Source organism: Myxocyprinus asiaticus, chromosome 11 (assembly GCF_019703515.2).
Source record: "Myxocyprinus asiaticus isolate MX2 ecotype Aquarium Trade chromosome 11, UBuf_Myxa_2, whole genome shotgun sequence".
Taxonomy (NCBI): Eukaryota; Metazoa; Chordata; class Actinopteri; order Cypriniformes; family Catostomidae; genus Myxocyprinus; species Myxocyprinus asiaticus.
Genome location: NC_059354.1, coordinates 37,675,435 through 37,698,558, shown reverse-complemented (window position 1 = coordinate 37,698,558; position 23,124 = coordinate 37,675,435). Strand labels below are relative to the sequence as shown.

General features: G+C 37.5%; 1 protein-coding gene across 1 annotated transcript in view; it reads right to left on the bottom strand.

Annotated features, from left to right (window-relative positions):
- Positions 1-23,124, bottom strand: part of LOC127448473 (low-density lipoprotein receptor-related protein 1B-like) — a 508,438-nt gene that overhangs the window by 19,587 nt on the left and 465,727 nt on the right. The window contains exons 73-82 of the mRNA XM_051711016.1: positions 21,124-21,264; positions 20,356-20,490; positions 19,169-19,288; positions 18,394-18,635; positions 17,592-17,815; positions 14,454-14,560; positions 7,958-8,074; positions 7,585-7,758; positions 3,545-3,670; positions 1,562-1,726 (exon numbers count right to left, since the gene is read on the bottom strand). Coding sequence (XP_051566976.1) covers positions 1,562-1,726; positions 3,545-3,670; positions 7,585-7,758; positions 7,958-8,074; positions 14,454-14,560; positions 17,592-17,815; positions 18,394-18,635; positions 19,169-19,288; positions 20,356-20,490; positions 21,124-21,264 — 1,551 coding nt within the window. The remainder of the gene's footprint in view (positions 1-1,561; positions 1,727-3,544; positions 3,671-7,584; positions 7,759-7,957; positions 8,075-14,453; positions 14,561-17,591; positions 17,816-18,393; positions 18,636-19,168; positions 19,289-20,355; positions 20,491-21,123; positions 21,265-23,124) is intronic.

Sequence of the window (23,124 nt, the reverse complement as noted above, 5' to 3'; positions counted from 1 at the left end):
ATACATCATTCTTCAATAGGCAAATAATAATTAATCATAAGTGTTTAACTTCTGCAAGTTATTCCAGATTGCTTGCACAACAATTTTCAAAAACATCAAGTTTCAGAGACCAAACGGACCAAACTCTGACATCAAATGGGACTCGGTTGCATCCAAAGCTTTATTGTGAACACAGAAAAAAATAACCCAACGTAAATTAAGCAACAGAATACACAGTTAAATTTACAGTTCTGAGCAAAGCAATCCTGTCTTTTGTTAGTTCATAGGTTTACTAATGTAACCAATCATATTCATCTTTTAATATTTGAAATTGCACCTCACTCGGCCATAAACAATCACAAGAGAAAGTTATGTGTGTCAAACTTCAGGGGCATAAACTGTTGGGATAATTACTTTCTTGTGTGCCTCATCAGTCATTTCACTGACGTGCACAGAACTTTCATTCACAAATGTAAAGGTGTCCCTTTAAGCGGATGTGCCTTTAAGAGTGTGGAGATTTAAGCGGAGGTGTCTTTACTACAGCACAACCCCCCTGCTCAACAACTATTGCCCCCCACCCTCCCCCTCCTGCTCAACAACTTTTGCCACACTCATTCTCTTCACACTCTGTCCACGTCCTTTCGCCCCTGCCCTTGCTAAGGTCTGTGCACGTCACCAAGTCATTTGATTGATTACGATAGATGAGGCTGTTATATGACACTCTTGACTAAATCTAATTGAGGTGCAGACACAAACACTAGGCTCATTCTGTCATCAGCAATCTTGTTTCAACTGTTGGGACAAAAGTGCTTGGCTTGAAATTAATGCTCTATTAAAAAGATCAATGGTATGTTATCAAACAAATTAGAGCCCACAGGCAGTCCTGAACAATTATACATTATAACCTTTATCACTGGCACACACGCCTCTCATTTTAAGTGGCAGGTGTCTTCTACCTTTAGAAGATTAAATTAATGAAACTGCTGGGTACCTGATATAATTTCACTGTAGCCGCATGTAGTAACTGCCATGTTAATCATAAGCAGCCTACTAATTAGAACAAAATGTAGATTGTCAACCTTAGAGGGTCCTATTAAATATTATATGATATATGTTATTTTCAATTAATTTTACATGGGGCTTGCAATTTTTGCAATGTTGTTACCTATATTTGGGACATGTTTTGATGCAGTTTAAATCCTGATCTATAATTTTGTTCTTTTTCTAGCAATAAACATCAAAATAGACAACTCATACTGTATATAGAATGATTAACAGGGTTTGAAATTTAGCCTAAATTAAGAAATCACTATAGGGCCTAGCTAGTTTGGGACCAAATGTTGGTTTGCAGTTATTTAACTATAAATAATAACTATTCATTATTGAATTACATATATTCAAGAAAAAAAGAAAAAAAAACATTTGAGCTTGACGAATGCAGTGGATAGGGGATGCACCCATTTGATATTTTTTTAAATTATCTACTTTTCATGCTGGGTTAATTTTATGTTAGATCAAAAACTGTTTAAACTTTCCTATAAAAAAAATCATATGCTTAAACAAGGCTGATAGAGTTTCTTACCAATAGGTGAGCCTGTGCATGTGCCTCCATTTAAGCAGTAATCCGTACAGTGGTTGACTTCACACCGTTCCCCAGAGAAACTGGGCCAACAGTAACAGCGCCAGTCTCCTTTTTCATTGGCTATGCACCGTCCCCCATTCTCACAAGCTGGTCGACACAGCTCACCTTTACCATATTGAAATATATTAACTCGAAGAAACACATGTGTTACTCATATATATACAGTTGTGCTAAAAAGTTTGCATACCCTGCAGAAATTGTGAAATTTTGAAAATATGACTGATCATGCAAACAAATGCATGATTTAAGGATAGTCTTTTATTTAAGAATAGTGATCATAAGCCATTTATCATCACATAGTTGTTTGGCTCCTTTTTAAATCATAATGATAACAGAAATCACCCAAATGGCCCTGATCAAAAGTTTACATACCCTTGAATGTTTGGCCTTGTTACAGACACACAAGGTGACACACACAGGTTTAAATGGCAATTAAAGGTTAATTTCCCACACCTGTGGCTTTTTAAATTGCAATTAGTGCCTGTGTATAAATAGCCAATGAGTTTGTTAACTCTCACGTGGATGCACTGAGCAGGCTAGATACTGAGACATGCAGAGCAGAAAAGAACTGTCAAAAGACCTGCATAATAAAAAGATATCCAAAGCCTTGAAAATGCCAGTCAGTACTGTTCAATCACTTATTAAGAAGTGGAAAATTCAGGGATCTATTGATGACCTAAGCCAAGGTCAGGTAGACCAAGAAAGATTTCAGCCACAACTGCCAGAAGAATTGTTCAGGATACAAAGAAAAACCCACAGGTATCCTCAGGAGAAATACAGGCTGCTCTGGAAAAAGACGGTGTGGTTGTTTCAAGGAGCACAATACGACGATACTTGAACAAACATGAGCTGCATGGTCGAGTTGCCAGAAAGAAGCCTTTACTGCACCAATGCCACAAAAAAGCTTGGTTACAATATGCCCGACAACACTTTGACACGCTTCACAGCTTCTGGCACACTGTAATTTGGAGTGACGAGACCAAAATAGAGCTTTATGGTCACAACCATAAACGCTATGTTTGGAGAGGGGTCAACAAGGCCTATAGTGAAAAGAATACCATCCCTTCTGTGAAGCATGGTGGTGGCTCACTGATGTTTTGAGGGTGTGTGAGCTCTAAAGACATGGGGAATCTTGTGAAAATTGAGGGTAAGATGAATGCAACATGTTATCAGAAAATACTGGCAGACAATTTGCATTCTTCTGCACAAAAGCTGCGTATGGGACGCTCCTGGACTTTCCAGCATGACATTGACCCTAAGCACAAGGCCAAGTTGACCCTCCAGTGGTTACAGCAGAAAAAGTTGAAGGTTCTGGAGTAGCCATCACAGTCTTCTGACCTTAATATCATCGAGCCACTCTGGGGAGATCTCGAACGTGCGGTTCATGCAAGACGACCAAAGACTTTGCATGACCTGGAGGCATTTTGCCAAGACGAATGGGCACCTGCAAGAATTTGGGGCCTCATAGACAACTAATACAAAAGACTGCATGCTGTCATTGATGTTAAAGGGGGTAATACACAGTATTAAGAACTAAGGGTATGCAGACTTTTGAACAGGGGTCATTTCTTTTTTTTCATTGTTGCAATGTTTTGTTTTATGATTGTGCCATTCTGTTATAACCTACAGTTGAATATGAATCCCATAAGAAATAAAAGAAATGTGTTTTGCCTGCTCACTCATGTTTTCTTTAAAAATGGTACATATATTACCAATTCACCAAGGGTATGCAAACTTTTGAGCACAACTGTGTGTGTGTGTGTGTGTGTGTGTGTATATATATATATATATATATATATATTTTTTTTTTTTTTTTTGCAAGGACATGGAATTAACATGGTCCTACAAAATCATAAGATAACAGCTGAATTATGAAAGCAAAGAACAAAGCAATGTGAGCACCTATGGAGTGGAGTTTCAAACCTGAGATACTGGGGTCAATACAGGAGCCATTGACTAAGGTCTTCCCCTCTGGACACGTGCAACTGGCCCCGGTCGGACTGAGCAAGCACATAAAATCACAGCTCATCCTTAGACAGGGATTGACCACTGGATATGAAGATGATAAAACACAATTTTAGTCAAATTTTTTTTTTCTTTTATTTATTTATTTTTTTTGTCTTTTGGTGAAAATGTAATTTTCAAATGTCAGATTTTAAATTTACGTAATGTATTTCAATATTTTGTCATGTCTTCTTCATTTATTTTAGTCCATTTTACTATGACTGAAATTACATAATATTTGCTGACGAAAATAATATTTTAGTTGACCATGATGTGCTAAATTATGTGTCAAACTATAAATGACCAAGCTTAAATAAATGTTTATATATTTTAATTTACTGTAAAAATGTATCAAACAGAGAAAATAATCAACATATGTACATTTATCAACATAAACAAAATACAAATATCTAGATAACTGTCTAGCTCCTGAAATAATATTTTGTCAACAGTATGTTTTAATTGAAGTAATTTAATTATCATAACGATGTGTCTTTTTTCTCTAATCTTCATTATTGATGACAGAATCATAAAAAATAAACCTCTGTCAACTATCAATTTTGTCAATAATTTCATTAAACAGATTAACACTTTTGGAAGGTACAATCAAGGTTAGATAAAAATATTCTGTACTTAAGTGTAATATTGGCATGAGACTACCAATCAGGTAAATTGTATTTTTATTTCTTTTATAATTTTATTGTATTAACTGAGCAATTGTTGAAGTAGTATTTATGGACAATTACAGGTGCATCTCAATAAATTAGAATGTTGTGGAAAAGTTCATTTATTTCAGTAATTCAACTCAAATTGTGAAACTCGTGTATTAAATAAATTCAGTGCACACAGACTGATGTAGTTTAAGTCTTTGGTTATTTTAATTGTGATGATTTTGGCTCACATTTAACAAAAACCCACCAATTCTCAAAAAATTAGAATACATCATAAGACCAATAAAAAAAATTTTTTTAGTGAATTGTTGGCCTTCTGGAAAGTATGTTCATTTACTGTATATGTACTCAATACTTGGTAGGGGCTCCTTTTGCTTTAATTACTGCCTCAATTCGGCGTGGCATGGAGGTGATCAGTTTGTGGCACTGCTGAGGTGGTATGGAAGCCCAGGTTTCCTTGACAGTGGCCTTCAGCTCATCTGCATTTTTTTGGTCTCTTGTTTCTCATTTTCCTCTTGACAATACCCCATAGATTCTCTATGGGGTTCAGGTCTGGTGAGTTTGCTGGCCAGTCAAGCACACCAACACCATGGTCATTCAACCAATTTTTGGTGCTTTTGGCAGTGTGGGCAGGTGCCAAATCCTGCCGGAAAATGAAATCAGCATCTTTAAAAAGCTGGTCAGCAGAAGGAAGCATGAAGTGCTCCAAAATTTCTTGGCAAACGGGTGCAGTGACTTTGGTTTTCAAAAAACAAAATGGACAAACACCAGCAGATGACATTGCACCCCAAATCATCACAGATTGTGGAAACTTAACACTGGACTTCAAGCAACTTGGGCTATGAGCTTCTCCACCCTTCCTCCAGACTCTAGGACCTTGGTTTCCAAATGAAATACAAAACTTGCTCTCATCTGAAAAGAGGACTTTGGACCACTGGGCAACAGTCCAGTTCTTCTTCTCCTTAGCCCAGGTAAGATGCCTCTGACGTTGTCTGTGGTTCAGGAGTGGCTTAACAAGAGGAATACGACAGCTGTAGCCAAATTCCTTGACACGTCTGTGTGTGGTGGCTCTTGATGCCTTGACCCCAGCCTCAGTCCATTCCTTGTGAAGTTCACCGAAATTCTTGAATCGATTTTGCTTGACAATCATAAGGCTGCGGTTCTCTTGGTTGGTTGTGCATCTTTTTCTTCCACACTTTTTTCTTCCACTCAACTTTCTGTTAACATGCTTGGATACAGCACTCTGTGAACAGCCAGCTTCTTTGGCAATGAATGTTTGTGGCTTACCCTCCTTGTGAAGGGTGTCAATGATTGTCTTCTGGACAACTGTCAGATCAGCAGTCTTCCCCATGATTGTGTAGCCTAGTGAACCAAACTGAGAGACAATTTTGAAGGCTCAGGAAACCTCTGCAGGTGTTTTGAGTTGATTAGCTGATTGGCATGTCACCATATTCTAATTTATTGAGATAGTGAATTGGTGGGTTTTTGTTAAATGTGAGCCAAAATCATCACAATTAAAAGAACCAAAGACTTAAACTACTTCAGTCTGTGTGCATTGAATTTATTTAATACACGAGTTTCACAATTTGAGTTGAATTACTGAAATAAATGAACTTTTCCACGACATTCTAATTTATTGAGATGCACCTGTAAATAAGATGCTGTGACTTCCTGTCCTTTGTAATGTTTTTTAAAGCTCGTTTTCCCACCAACTACAGCTAGCCATGCCATGAAATCATGTCACTGTGATTTAACATTTGTAATGGTTTGCTTTCAATTATTTATTTTCTCAAAGCATTCAAACTGCCGCCTCAAAAGTTGCATATTTGAAAGTTGTAGCTTAAGAATGTCGGGAGTGTAAGGGAGAAAATCTGTATCAGTTGTCAGTGTTTGCTGAGGACATCAAACCTCAAACTCTTAGCTTTTTGCTGGCAATGCAAGTCTCTACACCAGACTAGATCTCTGACTTTAATGAGTCAGTGGGGACTGGCTCAGCTGCCCCTCACTACAAACCCACCACAACAGAAAGATCTTTTTAAGGTTGCAAGGTCATAAACACAACCTGAATAAATAAATAGCAACCAAGATCCGCAGCAGAGAAGGACAGCGTATGAGAAGACATTAATGCTCTGTCCAAAACCTAGTCATAAGCACAATCATTTTACAAAGGCTGTTCCAATGCTTTTTAATTCTTTGTCAAATTTTTACGGCATGACCACAACATTTAAGTTGAAAAACATGTCTTCAGAAACCCATGTTTTGTTCCATTCCACTGCACTGCATCTAGCTGTTTTTGAATACAAGAAAGCATCCTGTGTGAATACTCCATAAGGCAGCATTCCATAAAAGCATCCTTTGAAGATAAATCAATCCAAGAATGCAATGCGCAGAGCTCAGTGAAAACATACAGTATATTCATAATGACAGATGAGAGAAATGTTAATTAGAAATATATATCATCCAACGCTGAAAAGTATTGATTCAGTCAAACTAAATAAAATGGCCTATTGCACTCAATATTTGTTTGTGAAACATATTTGTATGCTTCTTAAGAGTATCTAATGCTATGTTACACTAAACTGAAATCAATAGCAAGTTGAGTCTCCCATGTGATTCACACAAGTATCACTATTTGTCTGGTGGGTAGAGTTGCTGCCTAAATAGAGCATTCCAAATCAGTCACTTTTAAGGTTCTATTTCAGTTAGGATGCTGCCTTAGAATGCATCTGCCTATGTAGGCAGTTGTACGCAAGACATCTCACTAGGTTTCGGAACAGAGCATGTGAAGATCTTCAATCATGTAGGAGAATTAAATAAATGTTGCGTCACTGTTGAGCTGTAATCATTTTTGTTCTAAATGTTCTAAATGTGTTATAAATCTCAATGAGGTGCAGAGGACATTACTAAAAAACCTGGTGTTCTCTTTAAGTGAAAATAGATACATATACATTTCATTGTTCCAGGAAAATGTAGCTGTAAATATGACACTGGTGATTTACTGTAAAATGAACTTGGATTGTTGCTTTCACAAGCACATCAAAACTGCCTCCAAATACTGTTTATGGAGCTGCTTGGATCAGATGATGGAGGATGATATTCTGACCTTCAAAATCTTAAAAAACAATTATTTTACAGAAACTCTGAAAAAGTGGTAGGTCCAAATCTATATCAAAATTCTCTTAGGACCTATACACATAACCCCTGAATTATTTTTTATTATTATTATTCTCTATGTTCAGAAGAAACAGCACTAAGTAGAAAACATTTGGACTAAAAGTGTTCTCTTACCATCCTGTTGCTTGAACCGATGGGAGATCAGGACATTAGTTGTTTTTTCAAATCCCAGATCAAGAGGTTCAATAGGTTTTTTGCCATATTTGTGTATTCTGAAAACGTCATTTTTCAGTCCTGCCCCATAAATATAATCCTCAAAAATGTCTATTCTGTATGGTTGTGATATTCCTGTGCAGGGATGAAGTGATGTAAAGACATTAGATAACTGACATTTTTAAATCAATCTAAATGGTAATTTCAAAGTCTTCAAAGAAACCATCAGCATTAATATACACACACACACATACTTAAAAAGACATTTTAAAGTGTATAAACTAATGGAACAAATCAATATTTTATCAGTTTCTCTTTCAATTGTTCTTCTCACCTTGCTTGCCATCGATTACCACCAATGGGTCTGAGCCATCGAATCGGACACTGCCAATGACAGAGAGCTCGGCATCAGCCCAATACACACGCTGGCTGAAGTAATCAATCGCCAATCCTAGAGATAAATGACAGGAAGAGATTTATTTTTCAGAATGATAACAAGACCTTTACTGTAAACGGTTAACGGTAAATACTGTAATAATGCTACAGTAAAAAAAAGTAAATTGGTAAATGAGTAGTTACCGTAAAATATACATACATTTTTTTAAATATATTTAAAAAGACAATACATATAGTTTTACAGTAAAATGTTAGAAAAAGTATGATTTTCCCATATAATTAACGGTTAAAATTTATATTATGTTTAACAAGAGAGTACATGTACTTTTTACGGTAAATTATTGTTAAAATGACAGTAAAAAACAGTAATCAGGCGTTCCCAGAATTCCCTGCATGTCCCATTACATTTCATTATATTTTATGGGAATAGTTATGTTTCTTCTTATTTTTTATATCGGTTATGTAATTTGGGGTGTTCTGTTTTATATTTGATGTAGTTTAGTTAATGTTTACTGCATTATTTAAATTTCACATGTGTTACCCAGATGGTGTTTAGTGTTTTTGTGAGTGACACTGAGCACTGCCTCTACGTATTTATTGGTCATTGCTCCTGGAAGGGCCACTATTGATGAACTTCATATCATCATGTGCCCTTCTGTAATTTCTACGGTGATTCAACCTCAGCTGCCAGTTGTTGTTTTTTTGTAAAAACAACAGAATTTTTTTTTTTACAGTGTTGGGACAGAATGTTCTAAAAGTGGTGTTTTTTCACATATTTGAAAATGGACATGGACATTGTGCACTGAGAGATGTCTAAGGCTACGTTCACACCGCAGATGAATATGGCCAAGATCTGATATTTTACTCAAATCTGATTTTTTTTGTTCGGTTGTTCACATGACATTTTAAATATAGCCCATATCAGACACTGGTCTGAACAGCCAACACTCCTAAACTGACCCACATGCATGTAGTACTCCTTGAGCATGCATATAACAAACTCCGGCATGTTCATCATTATAGTATGAATAATGAACTAAATTATAATAAAAAATTTAATTATACATTTTTAACACAGATAGGACACATGTCTATTTGATAATATGTCCACGAGTGATGGAGAAAGACCATCGATGGATAAAGTATTTTTATGTAGTCATTTGCCTTCGTGTGGTTGAATTTAAATAATCATCGAAGTTCAAGTGTAATATTACCTATGAGCAAAACACACCATAAAATCAAATGACAGCAGAAAAACAGCATTACATATATTTAAGGTAAGACAAACTGTTCTTTTGCCTATCAGCGCTATTTTTAATTGTTGGTGTATGTAAACACACACTAGATGGACATCTTTGACCATTTTGATTCATTTCCGGAGATGTGCACCTCAGTGCAGGATGATAAACTGGATGTGTGTATCTAGTGAAGCAGTCATAAAACGAGTCTTTGCCAAGGAATTGTTGCTGAAGGATATGAGGCAGTTAAAAACACTATTGGACCCGATCAAAAATGTAAGTAAACAGTTCCATTCATTAATATTTTAAATGTCATGATTGTTTATGATGCTGACCCGCTATCTACACCGGGTGCGTCCACTGACGCGAGCAAGGCAATGGCTTGAGGCTGTCTACACCAGGCGCATTGACACAAACTTTCTGAAATGTTTCTTTGTGTTGTTGGCATTAGTAGCACCAGCGCAAAATGGAACAGGACACCCATTTGTTTACTGTTGGAGTGACGCACCGCAACAGACGCTTCCATGGTAGACAGCATCACTGATTATAGCGTTCGGTGTAGACAGGGTGTGAGTGTTAACAGTTGTGCTTGAGATGAAGTGTGTAATATACTCAGATGCAATGTTTTGGATGTGTGTTATGTGTAAACCGTGAAATGTAACTTTCTAATGTTTTGGTGCTTGTTTATTCTCTTCCGATTGAGTTTCAAAAATGTCTGAATGTGAGGGGCTGCACGCTGTTAGCCAATCATAACTAAGGCCGTTTAAATTGAAGTTTAAAGGAGGTGAAAATCAAGCTTTTCAGAACGATGTCTGAGACAGGGTGGAAAATGATCATATATTACAAAATTATGACTGTTTTGGTAAAAAAAAAAAAAATTTATGACCCCTTTAAAAGTGTAAAATATAACAGGTGTAAATACGCTGGAAATCAAGCATGTAAATTATGAATGTTGAGGTAGATTTGTGTAAAAATCACATTAAATCTGACCTGGCTGTTCAAACCGAAAACATTAAGGGTGTGCAGTGAAGCCAGTATCTGTATCTGTATTTGTTCATATGACAAAATTATCTGTATCCATCTCTGTATTCAGATAGAACCGGGTGTGGGAGGGGCTTAAACAGGAAGTGCGTCAAAACTAAATGAAACGCCCATTTTTAAATGTTACTCTTACAATTATAGTTTCTACTAATAAAATATAAAATTTTCCTTGTGTATGCCTTTTCATAATAATAGCCTAATAATAATATTACTAATATTTATTATTATTATTATTATTATTATTATACAATTATTATTTAATTATAATTATTATAATTTTTTTTCATACCAGATGAAGCTGAATTTGTTAGCCATATTATCTATGGAATATGTTGTTAACTTATGTTTCTCCTGGTATTTCTAATATTAATATCTGTCTGAAACAGATTTTTTGCTCGTCTGTTCATGTATAATAACATTATTCTGGAGGCAGGAGGTGTCAAGCAAAATGTGAAATGTAAAGCACACATTTTGCAGTGAATAATAAATACAAATTCAAGCATTAAAAGAAATATAATAAATCAATATAGCCTACAAAAAGGTGAAAGTCCCAAAAGTCTATCAGGATTTTTTCATTATTTAGTTAAATAATAATAATAATAATAATAATAATAATAATAATAATAATAATAATAATGTTAAATTTATACAGCACCTTTTCAGAGCTCAAGAACACTTAACATTCTCAAATTTAGCACAGTTTAAGAACAAGAAGAAAAAAGACAGAGCAAGTTTCAGTTTCTTTGTTTTACATAAGCAGGAATATTCAGAATAGATGAATACTATATGGAGTATTTAAACCTTTATGGAGCATTTTTATTGGAATAAAGTCTTAACCAGATAATTACCTTAATTGCTGATGTGAATATAAATGTGGTTAACTTTAAGAGACAGCTAGATGAGCTCAGACATTAAATCAACACTTCAGGTCAGGAATTTAACATCATGCTCAGGTTTAGGCTATAAATAACTACATGGGAATCATGTGTGAATCGTGTGATACATTAGCATAGACATTTTAAGAAGTGTAAAGTGTACATGATGTCGTATCTTTCTTAATATTACACTTGACAAGCTCCAGACACGCACAATTAATGGAGACTGCAAACGGAGTCGAGACTGCACCCATCCGATATGAAATCACATGGTGTGTATTTTCATTCAGAAGGTTTACACTTTAGAAATATTGGCTGTACAGATTCATAAATTCATTGTAATTTTGAATATGTTCATTTTTCAATGTTGCTTTATGCATGTGTTTCTTGGATTATCAGTCAAACAAATATTTTTTTATATTATTCGGATGAATCCATTATTCGTTTTGAAGTCATTATTCGTGCCTTTCCGAATAGGGTATTCAGTTTCAGGTATATCCCTAGAAGACACATTCGAAAAAATCAGATATGTATCTGATCTATTTCCACATGTGAAAGTGGTCCAGATTGGATTTGAAAATGTCAGATTCAAAGTGATTTGGCTGTTCACACGATCTTCCAATTAACAGATCTGTGTCACATGTGAGTGAAAAAAATCTGATTTGATCCACTTTCAGCTGTGGTGTGAATGTAGCCTAAGAAGGTTTCATTCATCTAGGTTCCGTGAGACTGTAATATGACTAAAGAAATGGTTTTAAAATAGCATCAAATTAGGGTATTTTGGTTTAAAACAATAGCTGAACTGTTTTGGTGGTAAATCGAACCCTGCTTGTTAGGTTGTATAAGGAACAAGAGGAATAAAGAAAAATAAAGACCCCAAAACTGTTTTTGACCATGTCTGTTAGCTTATACAAGTGTACTCCCAAAAGTTCACTATCAAAAGACAAAATCAACTTCAAAAAAGGGATGAGCCCTTTAATATGTTCCACCAAAATGTCCCAATATGTTTTAATAGGAAAAACATAGTGTTCCTTTGGAAAATATGGTTCTAAATTGAACTATTTACAGTTTAAATAGTTAAATATTTAACTATTTATATTCAGTTGAATACATCTGCAGACTCCTAAGAGCAATCATGATTTGAAGCTTGATTTCACACGGTGCATGCACACATGAGCTTCAAATCATGATCGCACCAAGGAGACTGCAGATGTATTCTACTGAATATACAGTAAAGAGTTCAATTTAAATAGTAACACTTCTTCACTCTTGATTACACTTCCTGGAAGTATTGGACCCCATGAACTTGTATTGTTTGGATATGAACACATGATATACAGTATCTATGAAAATATCTTGCCATCTAAAACATCTGCCAGAAAAGGGTGGATTGCTCTCTTCAGGTATGGAGAGAACAGCTGCCCCAAGTGGAGGAGTTCAAGTATCTCAGGATCTTGTTCACGAGTGAGGGAAAGTTGGAGCGTGAGATTGACAGGCAGATCAGTGCAGTGTCTGCAGTAATGCGGTCGCTGTACCGGACCATGGTGGTGTAGAAGGAACGGAGCCTGAAGGCAAAGCACTCAATTTACCAGTCGGTGTACATTCCGGCCCTCACCTATGGCCATGAGCTTTGGGTAGTGACCAAAAGAATAAGATCGCGAATATAAGCGGCCAAAATTAGCTTTCTTCGTAGGGTGTCAGACGCGAGCGCTTGGCCAATGCATGGCCAACGTGTGGTTCCGTTGTACATACATTACGTGCGCTCTTGCATTACAAACCTCAGACCACAAGTGGGCAATAGATTTTTTAGGCGTGATTACGAAACTGGTGCTGTGTCCGAAACCAGGAAAATGTTGCCTTCGGAGGCTATATACTGAGGCAGGATGAAAACAAGGTGCTTTTCAAACTGTTCGGAGGCCAGTTCCTTAAGAGTTCCATTCATTCAAAACAGCAGTCAGTTAAGCCATTAACTGATAAGGCAGCAAGTCAGCTGCCTACGTTTTTTGGATGCAGCCCGGATGTGGTAGATGAGTCTATAGTTGAGGATTGGGGATAGACACGGAGAAAAAACAAGTTTGTTTGAATGGACTGGGTACGAAAAGTCGTATATATTTTAAACGAAAAGATTCAATTCAAATTGCTGCCCGAGTCCACCATGACAATCCACTCTAGCGCCCCTTGCGGCAATGCTGAGAATGCAACGCGTACTTGTGTTGTTATGAATTGAGCGCTGACACATTTCACAATGCAAGCGTAGCGAGGTGTGTCTACATTCACGTACTTGCGTAGAGTATGTTTGGGCCTTAAGGGATAGGGTGTGAAGCTCTGACATCCGAGAGGGCTCGGAGTTGAACCGCTGCTCCTCCGTGTTGAAAGGAGCCAGTTGAGGTGGTTCGGGCATCTGTTAAGGATGCCACTTGGTCGCCTTCCTGTGGAGGTATTTAGGGCATGTCCAACTAGGAGGAGGCCCAGGGGAAGACCCAGAACACACTGGAGGGATTATATCTCTCAGCTGGCCTGGGAATGCCGTGGGATCGCCCAGAATGAGCTGGAGGATGTGGTCGGGGAGAAGGATGTACGGGCTACTTTGCTTAGTCTGCTGCCACCGTGACCCGGTCCCAAATAAGCGGTCAAAGATGGAAGGATGAAAATATCTTTGTTTTTGTTCCACAGAAGAAAGTCATATGAGTTTGAGACAGCACAAGAGTAAGTAAATTATGAGAAAATTATAATTTATGGGTGAAATATTCCTGGAACCCTTGTTGCAATGTGGAATTATACAGCATGAAAGCTTCAGATCCATGTCCTTTTGCTCTTCCTGATACAAATTCAGCAAAAGTTTGCCCCAAATTTCTCTGAGCTTGCATTACTTGACTCATTTTATTTCCTCTCTTGATTAAAGACATGGATGTTGCTATTTTGTTCCTTTTCTAGAGATGATGGATTCCTAAAACTGCACTGGAGGTGTCACATTGGCCCCTATAAAGGAGGCCATGCTAAAATGTAGCTGTACTTAGCATGTCCCTGAGGAACATGCCTGCAGGTTTACCTAAAGGCAGTGCATCTAAAACATTCCCTCTTTTCCCCCTAAAACTTCTTTTAAAATTTAAAAAATTAGGAAAGTGCTGTGATATACCAATTTTCTTCAAAACAGGATATTAGATCTACAAGGTCCCATAAAAATGCATTCCGACCTTGACCTTGTCCCATTTATTACATTTTGTACACTAAAGAAAGCAGCCAAGGGCCCAAAAGAAAGTGTTCAAATACAGGAACTTACCTGTGGGTCTCCTAAGGTTCTTGTCCAAAAGCACCCGACGCATTGAGCCATCCATTGCACTTTCTTCTATGTGTGAGTGATCGCCTATTACTGACCAATACATCATCCTGAAACATGCCAAAGCTTTACTTTCATCATAATATTCCTTTACTAATCAACAACATTAACATAACCGCAGAGCAGTTTTAGTGTTTACATTTTTTTAAATGAGAATCTATGCATTAATTCAGCCCAAATCGCTTAAGGCACTGGTTCTCACCAGGGGGTCAGGACCCACTAGGGGGACTCAGCACACTTCCAGGGGGGCCTCTATTATTTCAAAATTATTTCAATTAAGGTACATTATTTAAATTTGTATATAATTGTTATGATTAAATTTACTGAAAATGCTAAAAATGTAACAACTCCCTTCAACAGCTTGCTTTTTATGAAGAATACACAGTAAGATATTTCTGGAATCACATAAATTTATGATGAACTGTTTTAATCTCTTGAGGCTAGTAGTTTAATTAAAAACTTTGAAAAACAAGCTTTGCCATCATTACAGTAGAAGTATTAGAGGAAAAATCTTATAATAGATATATCTTATAATATAAATAATCGAATAGCCTACATGGGGGGTCTTCAAATATTAATCTCCCACAATGGGGGGTCTTGGTGTCAAAAAGGTTGAGAAACACTGGCTTAAAGGAACAGTTCACCCAAAAATGAAAATTTGCTGATAATTTACTCACCCTTAGGCCATCAAAGATGTATCTGAGTTTCTTTCTTCATCAAAAAGAATTTAAGATTTTTAGGATTTCATTTCAGGCCTCCTCCTCTAAACAATGCAAGTGAATGTACTCCATTTTATTGGTCCAAAATGCATATTTAGGGTGCATCAAAATAATCCACACGACTCCAGTTGACAAATAGAGTTCTTCTGAACCCAAACGATTGATTATTTTTAGAAACAAAACAATACTTATATATTTTTTAACTACAAATGTTCGCTTCCATACATCTCTGTGACGCACTCATGAGAGGGATGACGTAAGCTCATTGGTAAGGTCACGCATCACGTGGAGGAGGAGGCAGGAAGTGCGTCGTTGTTTACAAGAGAAACTTGCACAGACCACAGACCAAGCGCTGTTCACAAACCAAAACAGTCCAAAACTATTTCAAAACAATATAATATAAAAAAATATATATAATTTCCAAAAGATAATAAAAAACATTACCGCAGTAAATAACCACACTTTATTTCGGATCAATACCGTTGTGTTATCTACTTGTGCTTTTTCTTTAGCAGAAATATTGTAGTTAGTGAAACCAAGTGCGAGAGCGTTTACTGAGATTCACAGGATTTACAGTGTTTACACAGTGAGATCAATGGTACAGGTGATATCACACAGAAGAGAAGCTTCACAAACTGATGAAGAGGTAACAGGCGAAACAGCAGGGTAAGCACTAAACAGATATCGACGAAGATCAAGAGCAAATACAGACAGGTAAATAAACACTGCATGAGAGCAGCGCGGTCAAACTAGAGTCCTTTATGTGAGACTTGACAATGAAGTGGCGTGAAGGTGAGTTAATTATGCAGGCAGTGATGATTGAGTGAATTGAGTGCAGGTGCGGAGAATTAGAAATCAGGTGATGAGGAGTGGAGTGCTGAGGGAGGCGTGTCAATGACAAAGTTTTCACACATACCTGAGTTCACTGGAAAAACAGCATGGGCACAGCCAATGAATTCAGATATCGACCCTTTGTTTCTTTCGATGGTCTGAAATCCTCAGAGGTAAAATGTTCACTGCACACCCTCCAATATTTGAGAGAATGTAAGGGTGTACTGATATCCAGGTTCAGCGCAATAAGCCAGAGCTTCAATCGCTCATGATCATGTATAGGCAATCGTTGAAAAGTTAATATTTTTCCCTGCGTGCATTTACTTGGGGTTTCTGAAGGTTGACGCATCCAGGATACACACACCAAACGACCATTTTGAACAATACACTTATACAAATACAAATCTACAGCAAAGACAATTAAACTTTTGTACAGTGCTCCGTCTCTTGTAAACAATGATGCACTTCCTGCCGCCTCCTCCTCCACGTGACGCGTGACCTTATCAACATACGTCATCCCTCTCATGAGCGTGTCACAGAGATGTATGGAAGCGAACATTTGTAGTCAAAAGGTATATAAGTATTGTTTTGTTTCTAAAATAATCAATCATTTGGGTTCAGAAGAACTTTATTTGTCATGTGGATTATTTTGATGCACTCTAAATATGCATTTTGGACCAAAAAAATGGAGTACATTCACTTGCATTGTTTAAAGGAGGAGGCCTGAAATGAAATCCTAAAAATCTTAAATTCTGTTTTGATGAAGAAAGAAACTCAGATACATCTTGGATGGCCTGAGGGTGAGTAAATTATCAGCAAATTTTCATTTTTGGGTGAACTATTCCTTTAAGGTACAGACTCTAGACTTTTTAGTAAACATTTTATTTTTTAAATGTAAGGGTAACACTTTACAATAAGGTTCTAATGTTTGTTAAGATTAGCAAATGCATTAGGTGTCAAGAACAATATATATATTTTTTTAACAGCATTAATTACTATTGGTTAATGTTAATTTATAAAAATACAATTATTCATTGTTAGTACATATTAGTTGATAACAGGTTAAGTAATGTTTATGTATATATTTAATTAAAAAAAAAGTGAATGTGTACATGCTAAAATTAAGATTAACCAATGTTAATAAATGTTGTAAAAGTAATGTTCATTGTTAGTTAATGTTAACTAATGTACAGTAGTTAACCAACATTAATGGATACAACCTTAATGTAAAGTGTTACCAATTTAAGATTGAAAATCTACATAGAATGTTCAACATTAAAATTTTGTAACCAAAAGTGATGACATCATTTTAATATTTGAATACTGAAGTTTGATTGGTCTTGTCTTCCTTGCATATACAGAATACTATGTATCCATATAAAGTGTTACTGTGTTATGAGTTGATTCTCTAATTTAAAAAGTCTTTATTTTAATTTAATATTATTTTATATTTTGTTGACATTCTGGGGCATATATAATGATAATGTTGGTTAATTACTACAGCCCAAACAGTACTGAAACATGCTCCTACCCTTTGACTGGATTGACAGTGATGGCGTAAGGCTCCCCTGCAATGTCAGTTATCAGACGAGTGCAGTTGGGTCCCTTGAGCTGGCCCACATTTATAGAGTATCTAAGCTTGGTCCAGTGAGCTGTGTAATAACTGAACCAGTGCATCCTAGAGTGGTCTGTCCAGTAGACATTTCCAGTGACCCAGTCGGCTGACACATCTCTCGGCCTGCGGAAGTCTGGGCACTGCAAAAATCACCCAGATTCCAAAGTGGGTCAAGACGTCACAGAATCATTAAAATCATAAGTATGATAAAATGTCTAGATGGAAAATAATTAATAAATAAGTGCGGTCAAAATTTCAGAGACTGCATCATGATGGTCTGCCTTTTATATCGGAATAAGACGAAGTAAAACGAACTTTGGGGAAAAATAAAACATGATTTTATATGATTTTATTAAATGTTTATCATAAAGAGAAAATCAAGAATGTGACACACTGAACAATTTAAAAAGAGGACCACCTAGTTATTGTGTTCATAACATGAACAATGCAGTACTTCAGAAATGTATTTTTTCCAAGAAAGGCTCAATAAAAGGTGGTAAAATATACATACATTTTTTTTTGTTACACTTAACCAATTGACAGACACATTTATCCAAAGCAACAGTGTATTCAAAGTAAACATTTTATAAATAGTTATACAGTATATGGTATATGAAAAAAAAAAAAAAACAATTAGGTAATGAAAAAAATAAATATAAATCTTAAATATTCCTGAGAACTTTGACGACATGCTTCCCACGAGACTCATGATACTTACTATGATGCCAACATTTGTTTTAGTTTGACTCCTGTTTAGGATTTCTTTGTAAAAAAGACCACCAGGATTAAACTGAGTAGCCCAGATAAACTTGTGTTGGTGATACAGAGCATCCATCCCAATGATGCGGGCATTTTCCTCAATGCGAGCATGTACTTTGTGTCCATGGCTCTGGTTAAATGGATACACAAAACTTCGGATTTCAGTGTCATTAGCTATGTAGAGCACTCGATCTTCTGGTCCTGCCCGTTGAGTTATTAATATGCAAAAAAAATGAAAAGTGGCTAAATTCCATTTGCGGTTTAAGACAACAGTTTGACAATTGCAGATACAGATAAATCATCCTAAAAGAGCAATGTTCATTTTAATCAATTAATAATCAGTAATTGATAATCAATATATTACAGACTACTTAAGGCTAAATAGTTCCAACACATTCATATATTTTAATATAACACACACACACACACACACACACACACACAGCATATGGTCTTAACATTACTAATATTAGTATTGCATTATGACTACCATATTGTACAATTTGTAATCTAAAAATACTACTAACAATACTACAACATGCAATGGTTGAACCACTCATATTAACATAAAAACAGTCATTAACAGCACTACTCTTGCATCAGTTTTTTATGGTTTAAACATATAAGTCTAGCCCTGAAATGAGCTAATTAAGTGATTCAAATGCCAAAATAAAATGTCACAAGAATATTCATTGAAGCCTAACGTCAAGTCAATAGAAAATATAGATCCTTACCTTTTGCTATGCAGCTGCCATTCATAGCCTTATAGTTTTTGTCACATGTACATTTGTATGATCCTTTTGTGTTTGTGCAATAGTGAGAGCAAATGCCAAAATGAAGGCACTCATTGATCTCTGAAAATCAAAAAAGAAAAAAAGTCAGGAGTCATGGAATAATGCTTACTGGGAGCTACTACTTTGTGCATTAGCATATCATGTTCACCATGATAGATTTCTTCACATGCGGAGTGCATGGAAAAACAGAAGTCAGATGTGGTCTGCTCACTGCATCTCTTACTCTTTATTCTCAGCAAAAACACTATGCGAGTGCATAATCCTTCAAGTACAAATGTTCTATTACATGCAAAACATTTTCAGCAGGTTAAAATACTCCCCCAGTCTGCCATTTTTCAGAAAACAGGTACTCCTGCCCCAAACACACAGCATTTCACAACTAATGGCCTGTCCCAAATGGTACCCTCAGCCCTCACAATCCTCCTTTGCCACATGGACTGTTGGGTAATAGTCTGCTGAGAGATCTCTATTAGTGAGGCATCTGCAAAAGTGTGCATCGAGCAGCCTGATCTCACAGTAAAATCGGAAAGAGTAGGTTGACTTTTCTTTAGTACAAATTGGTATATGCTTACCGAAATTTAAAACACTGCCCCCAGTGGCCCAGTGAGTGTTGAAAGATGTGAGCAACATTTATGTCCAGGAGAGGTTGCCAAAATCTAGTTGTGAAGCGAGTTCCTTTTCAGATGGAAAAGGATGTAATACAGTCAAAAGGAATGCATATTTTAAGGGCTCTATAGTGGAGTAAAAGTGAAATGTTACAGGGAAAAACGCAACCTCCAAATCACGCTCGTCACTGATTAAGCAAACGCGATTGATTCCTGGTTTCAACTTGGATATGAACCCAGGTCTCTCATGCTGCTAATGCAAAGTGCTGCCGGTAGAGCAACGTGGATGGATTTCACAGAAGAGTGTGAGCAATGGCCATGAAACCACATTTGGGATGCTATTTGGGACAGGGCTAATGTTGTTATGTCCTGCCCAGGCGAGTCGCTCAAATAAACAGATTGCAAGACCATCTGCTGTGGGTGGTGGCGCACAAATTGCACACTTTGCCTTTAAATAAAAAAATCTGGAAGCACCCCTTTCAAAAGAATGCTAACATAATTGAGAAGATAGTCTGACAGTACCTTCACACTTTCTAATTCTGAGGTTTCTCTGAAAGCCTGGTTTGCAGTGGCAAATTGCATTTGTGTTTGTCTGATTGCACACTGCATCCTCCCCACATGGATTCATCCTCTTTCCACATATGTCTCCATTTGAAGCTGGAATGAGAGAGAGCTTTGAAGTGACACACTGCATACATGCACCTACTGCCCCATACCTTGATGGGATTATTTTCATTTGGTGCTTAGTCAAAGGCAAAAAAAAAAAAAAAAAAGGGGGTCTGGTGTCGCGAGTTCGAATCCAGGGCGTGCTGAGTGACTCCAGCCAGATCTCCTAGGGAGGGTAGAGTCACATGGGGTAACCTCCTCGTGGTGGCTATAATGTGGTTCGCTCTCAGTGGGGCACGTGGTGAGTTGTGCGTGTATGCCGCGGAGAACAGCGTGAAGCCTCCACATGCGCTATGTCTCCGCGGTAATGTGCTCAACAAGCCATGTGATAAGATGCGCGGGTTGACGGTCTTTGACGTGGAGGCAACTGAGATTCGTCCTCCGCCACCCGAATTGAGGCGAGTCACTACGCCACCACGAGGACTTAGAGTGCATTGGAAATTTGGCATTCCAAATTCCAAAGATATTTAAAGCCTGGCTTTTAGATCTTGACTTCAGTTCCGACCAAACACATATGATACAGCATGCATCCACATAATCCATGAGACTCCTTTTATTCTGATAATATTGGTTGGTTTTCTTAAATATGCTTAGGAAATATTTGGTATCACTCCAAAAACATACGAGCCTTGCAGTCCTGTTCATCTGATCCTCCATCTCCACAGTCATCAAACAGATCGCACTGCAGCTGAGTAGGTACACATCTGCGATTACTACAGGTAAACTCAGTCTTCCCACAGGGCTTGGGCCTGGTTGACACAGCCTCTGGTTTGAGCCCCAGATAAAAAAAAACAACAACAACAAAACAAACAAAAAAAAAAAAAAAACACATTCATTCAAAACATCAGTGATTGTGTGATTGTGTGTGCAGGTGATTACTGATTACATTACAAGTCAAAAGTTTAGACACATCTATGAAGAGCCATGTAGGCCATAATTGTTATGCTAGGTGGTTGCTAGGATGTTCTGGCTGGTTGCAAATCCGTTTCTAGGGTATTGCCAGGCGGTTGCTAGGGTGTTCTGGGTGGTTTCTAGACAGTTGCTAGGGTGTTCTGTGTGGTCACTAGGGTGTTAAGGTAGCCCAGCAGGGACCTGCTAATCAGCTTATTTTTTTTACCCCCTGCACTACACACACTGAATTCAACAGGAAGTAAGGGACACAGCTTCCTTTTCCAGTGAAATAAGCTCTCATCAACTACTGAAATCATATCTCATTAACCTGTCAAACTGGGTCTTACAGAATTACTCAGATGATTTTAGACAATATGACAATATCATCTCAACATCTTGTTACATCAGTATATGTATGAGCACTATTGTAGTTAATGCAAGACATTTTCATATGTCTGTTTGGAAGAAATTTCAGTATTGATTGAGAGACTTCATAAGTGTGTAAGAGAAGAGTTGAAGCAATGATTGTAAGACACTTTCAGCAACAAATGTGTAAATTTAGGCAATGCAAGTCCACAGAATCAGTTTTGAATTTAAATATTCTAATTTCAATGTAAGTGCAGCGTAGTTCTAGCGGGAAGACTAGCAGCTGTACATCATCGCACCATTAGCTAGGTAACTCCTAGCCAATCACATGTAAGCCATTGCTTTATAAGTCTGCCCACATTCTATCACATTGCTGTTTCAGTTGTGGTAACACGGCAACATCATTCTATAGCACTGTCTGACGTCGAGTCCATTTCGCTCTCCACTAGCTAACATCCAGCTATGGACACGGACTTATTCACTGCTCCTTACCTCATCCAGGATCAGCAGCTCCTCGCCGCAACACATGTCTGCAAATTTCCGGATTCAGAATCATAATAGACATGTTCTGACCTCTCCAGACCACAGGAGAATGAGTGCACAGAACACCTCTGGAAGCCCGCCTTCCCTTCCCAACGACGCCATCTCTTCATCTCAACTTCTGCCCGCATCAAACCCATGGGGAGTAAACAATTAGCAAACCCGGATCTTCATCCATATCTCATTCACTTAGGAGATCTCCCTCAATCGAGCCACCGCATCCACCTCAATCGGAATGCACAACCCGGCGCAGAAGGAGTGCGCTCCTTGCCAAGTCTGTCAAAATCATCGGCTCAGGCAGCAGCTGATTTCCATCAGAAATAAGCTAAGTTCTTATCATACGCATCAAATGCATTCAGATTTAGTCATGGGTCTAGGCCTTCTGTTGCCATGCTGTCTGCTCATCATAACACATCTGCATCAATATCAAAAGGCAATATGTCATGTCAACAGTGCATTAGCTCTCATAGTAACGGCAGGCAACCACGCGTTCACAGCGTGATCACATGAGGGTAACTCGGTCAAAGTTCACTCGCATGTCATTCACCGTGTTGCATGCCCGAGTGTTCCCCATCGGGGAATTAAGATCATTATTCAGACATGTCATGATGTACAGTGCTCATTGTATGGGGTCCCATCACTCCATTCTGTAAGATATCCCTGTTTTGTTGATCGCTCTTCGCTCTAAATCAAGTAGCGGGCGCTTTCCAATACAAGGTATCATCCCTATGCCCTTCTCACCAGGAAAGACAGAGCTCATTATGTGGGCACTCCGAGAGAGCATGGTATCACAGTTTAATATAGTCTTCACCAAAGTCTTGTGAAAGG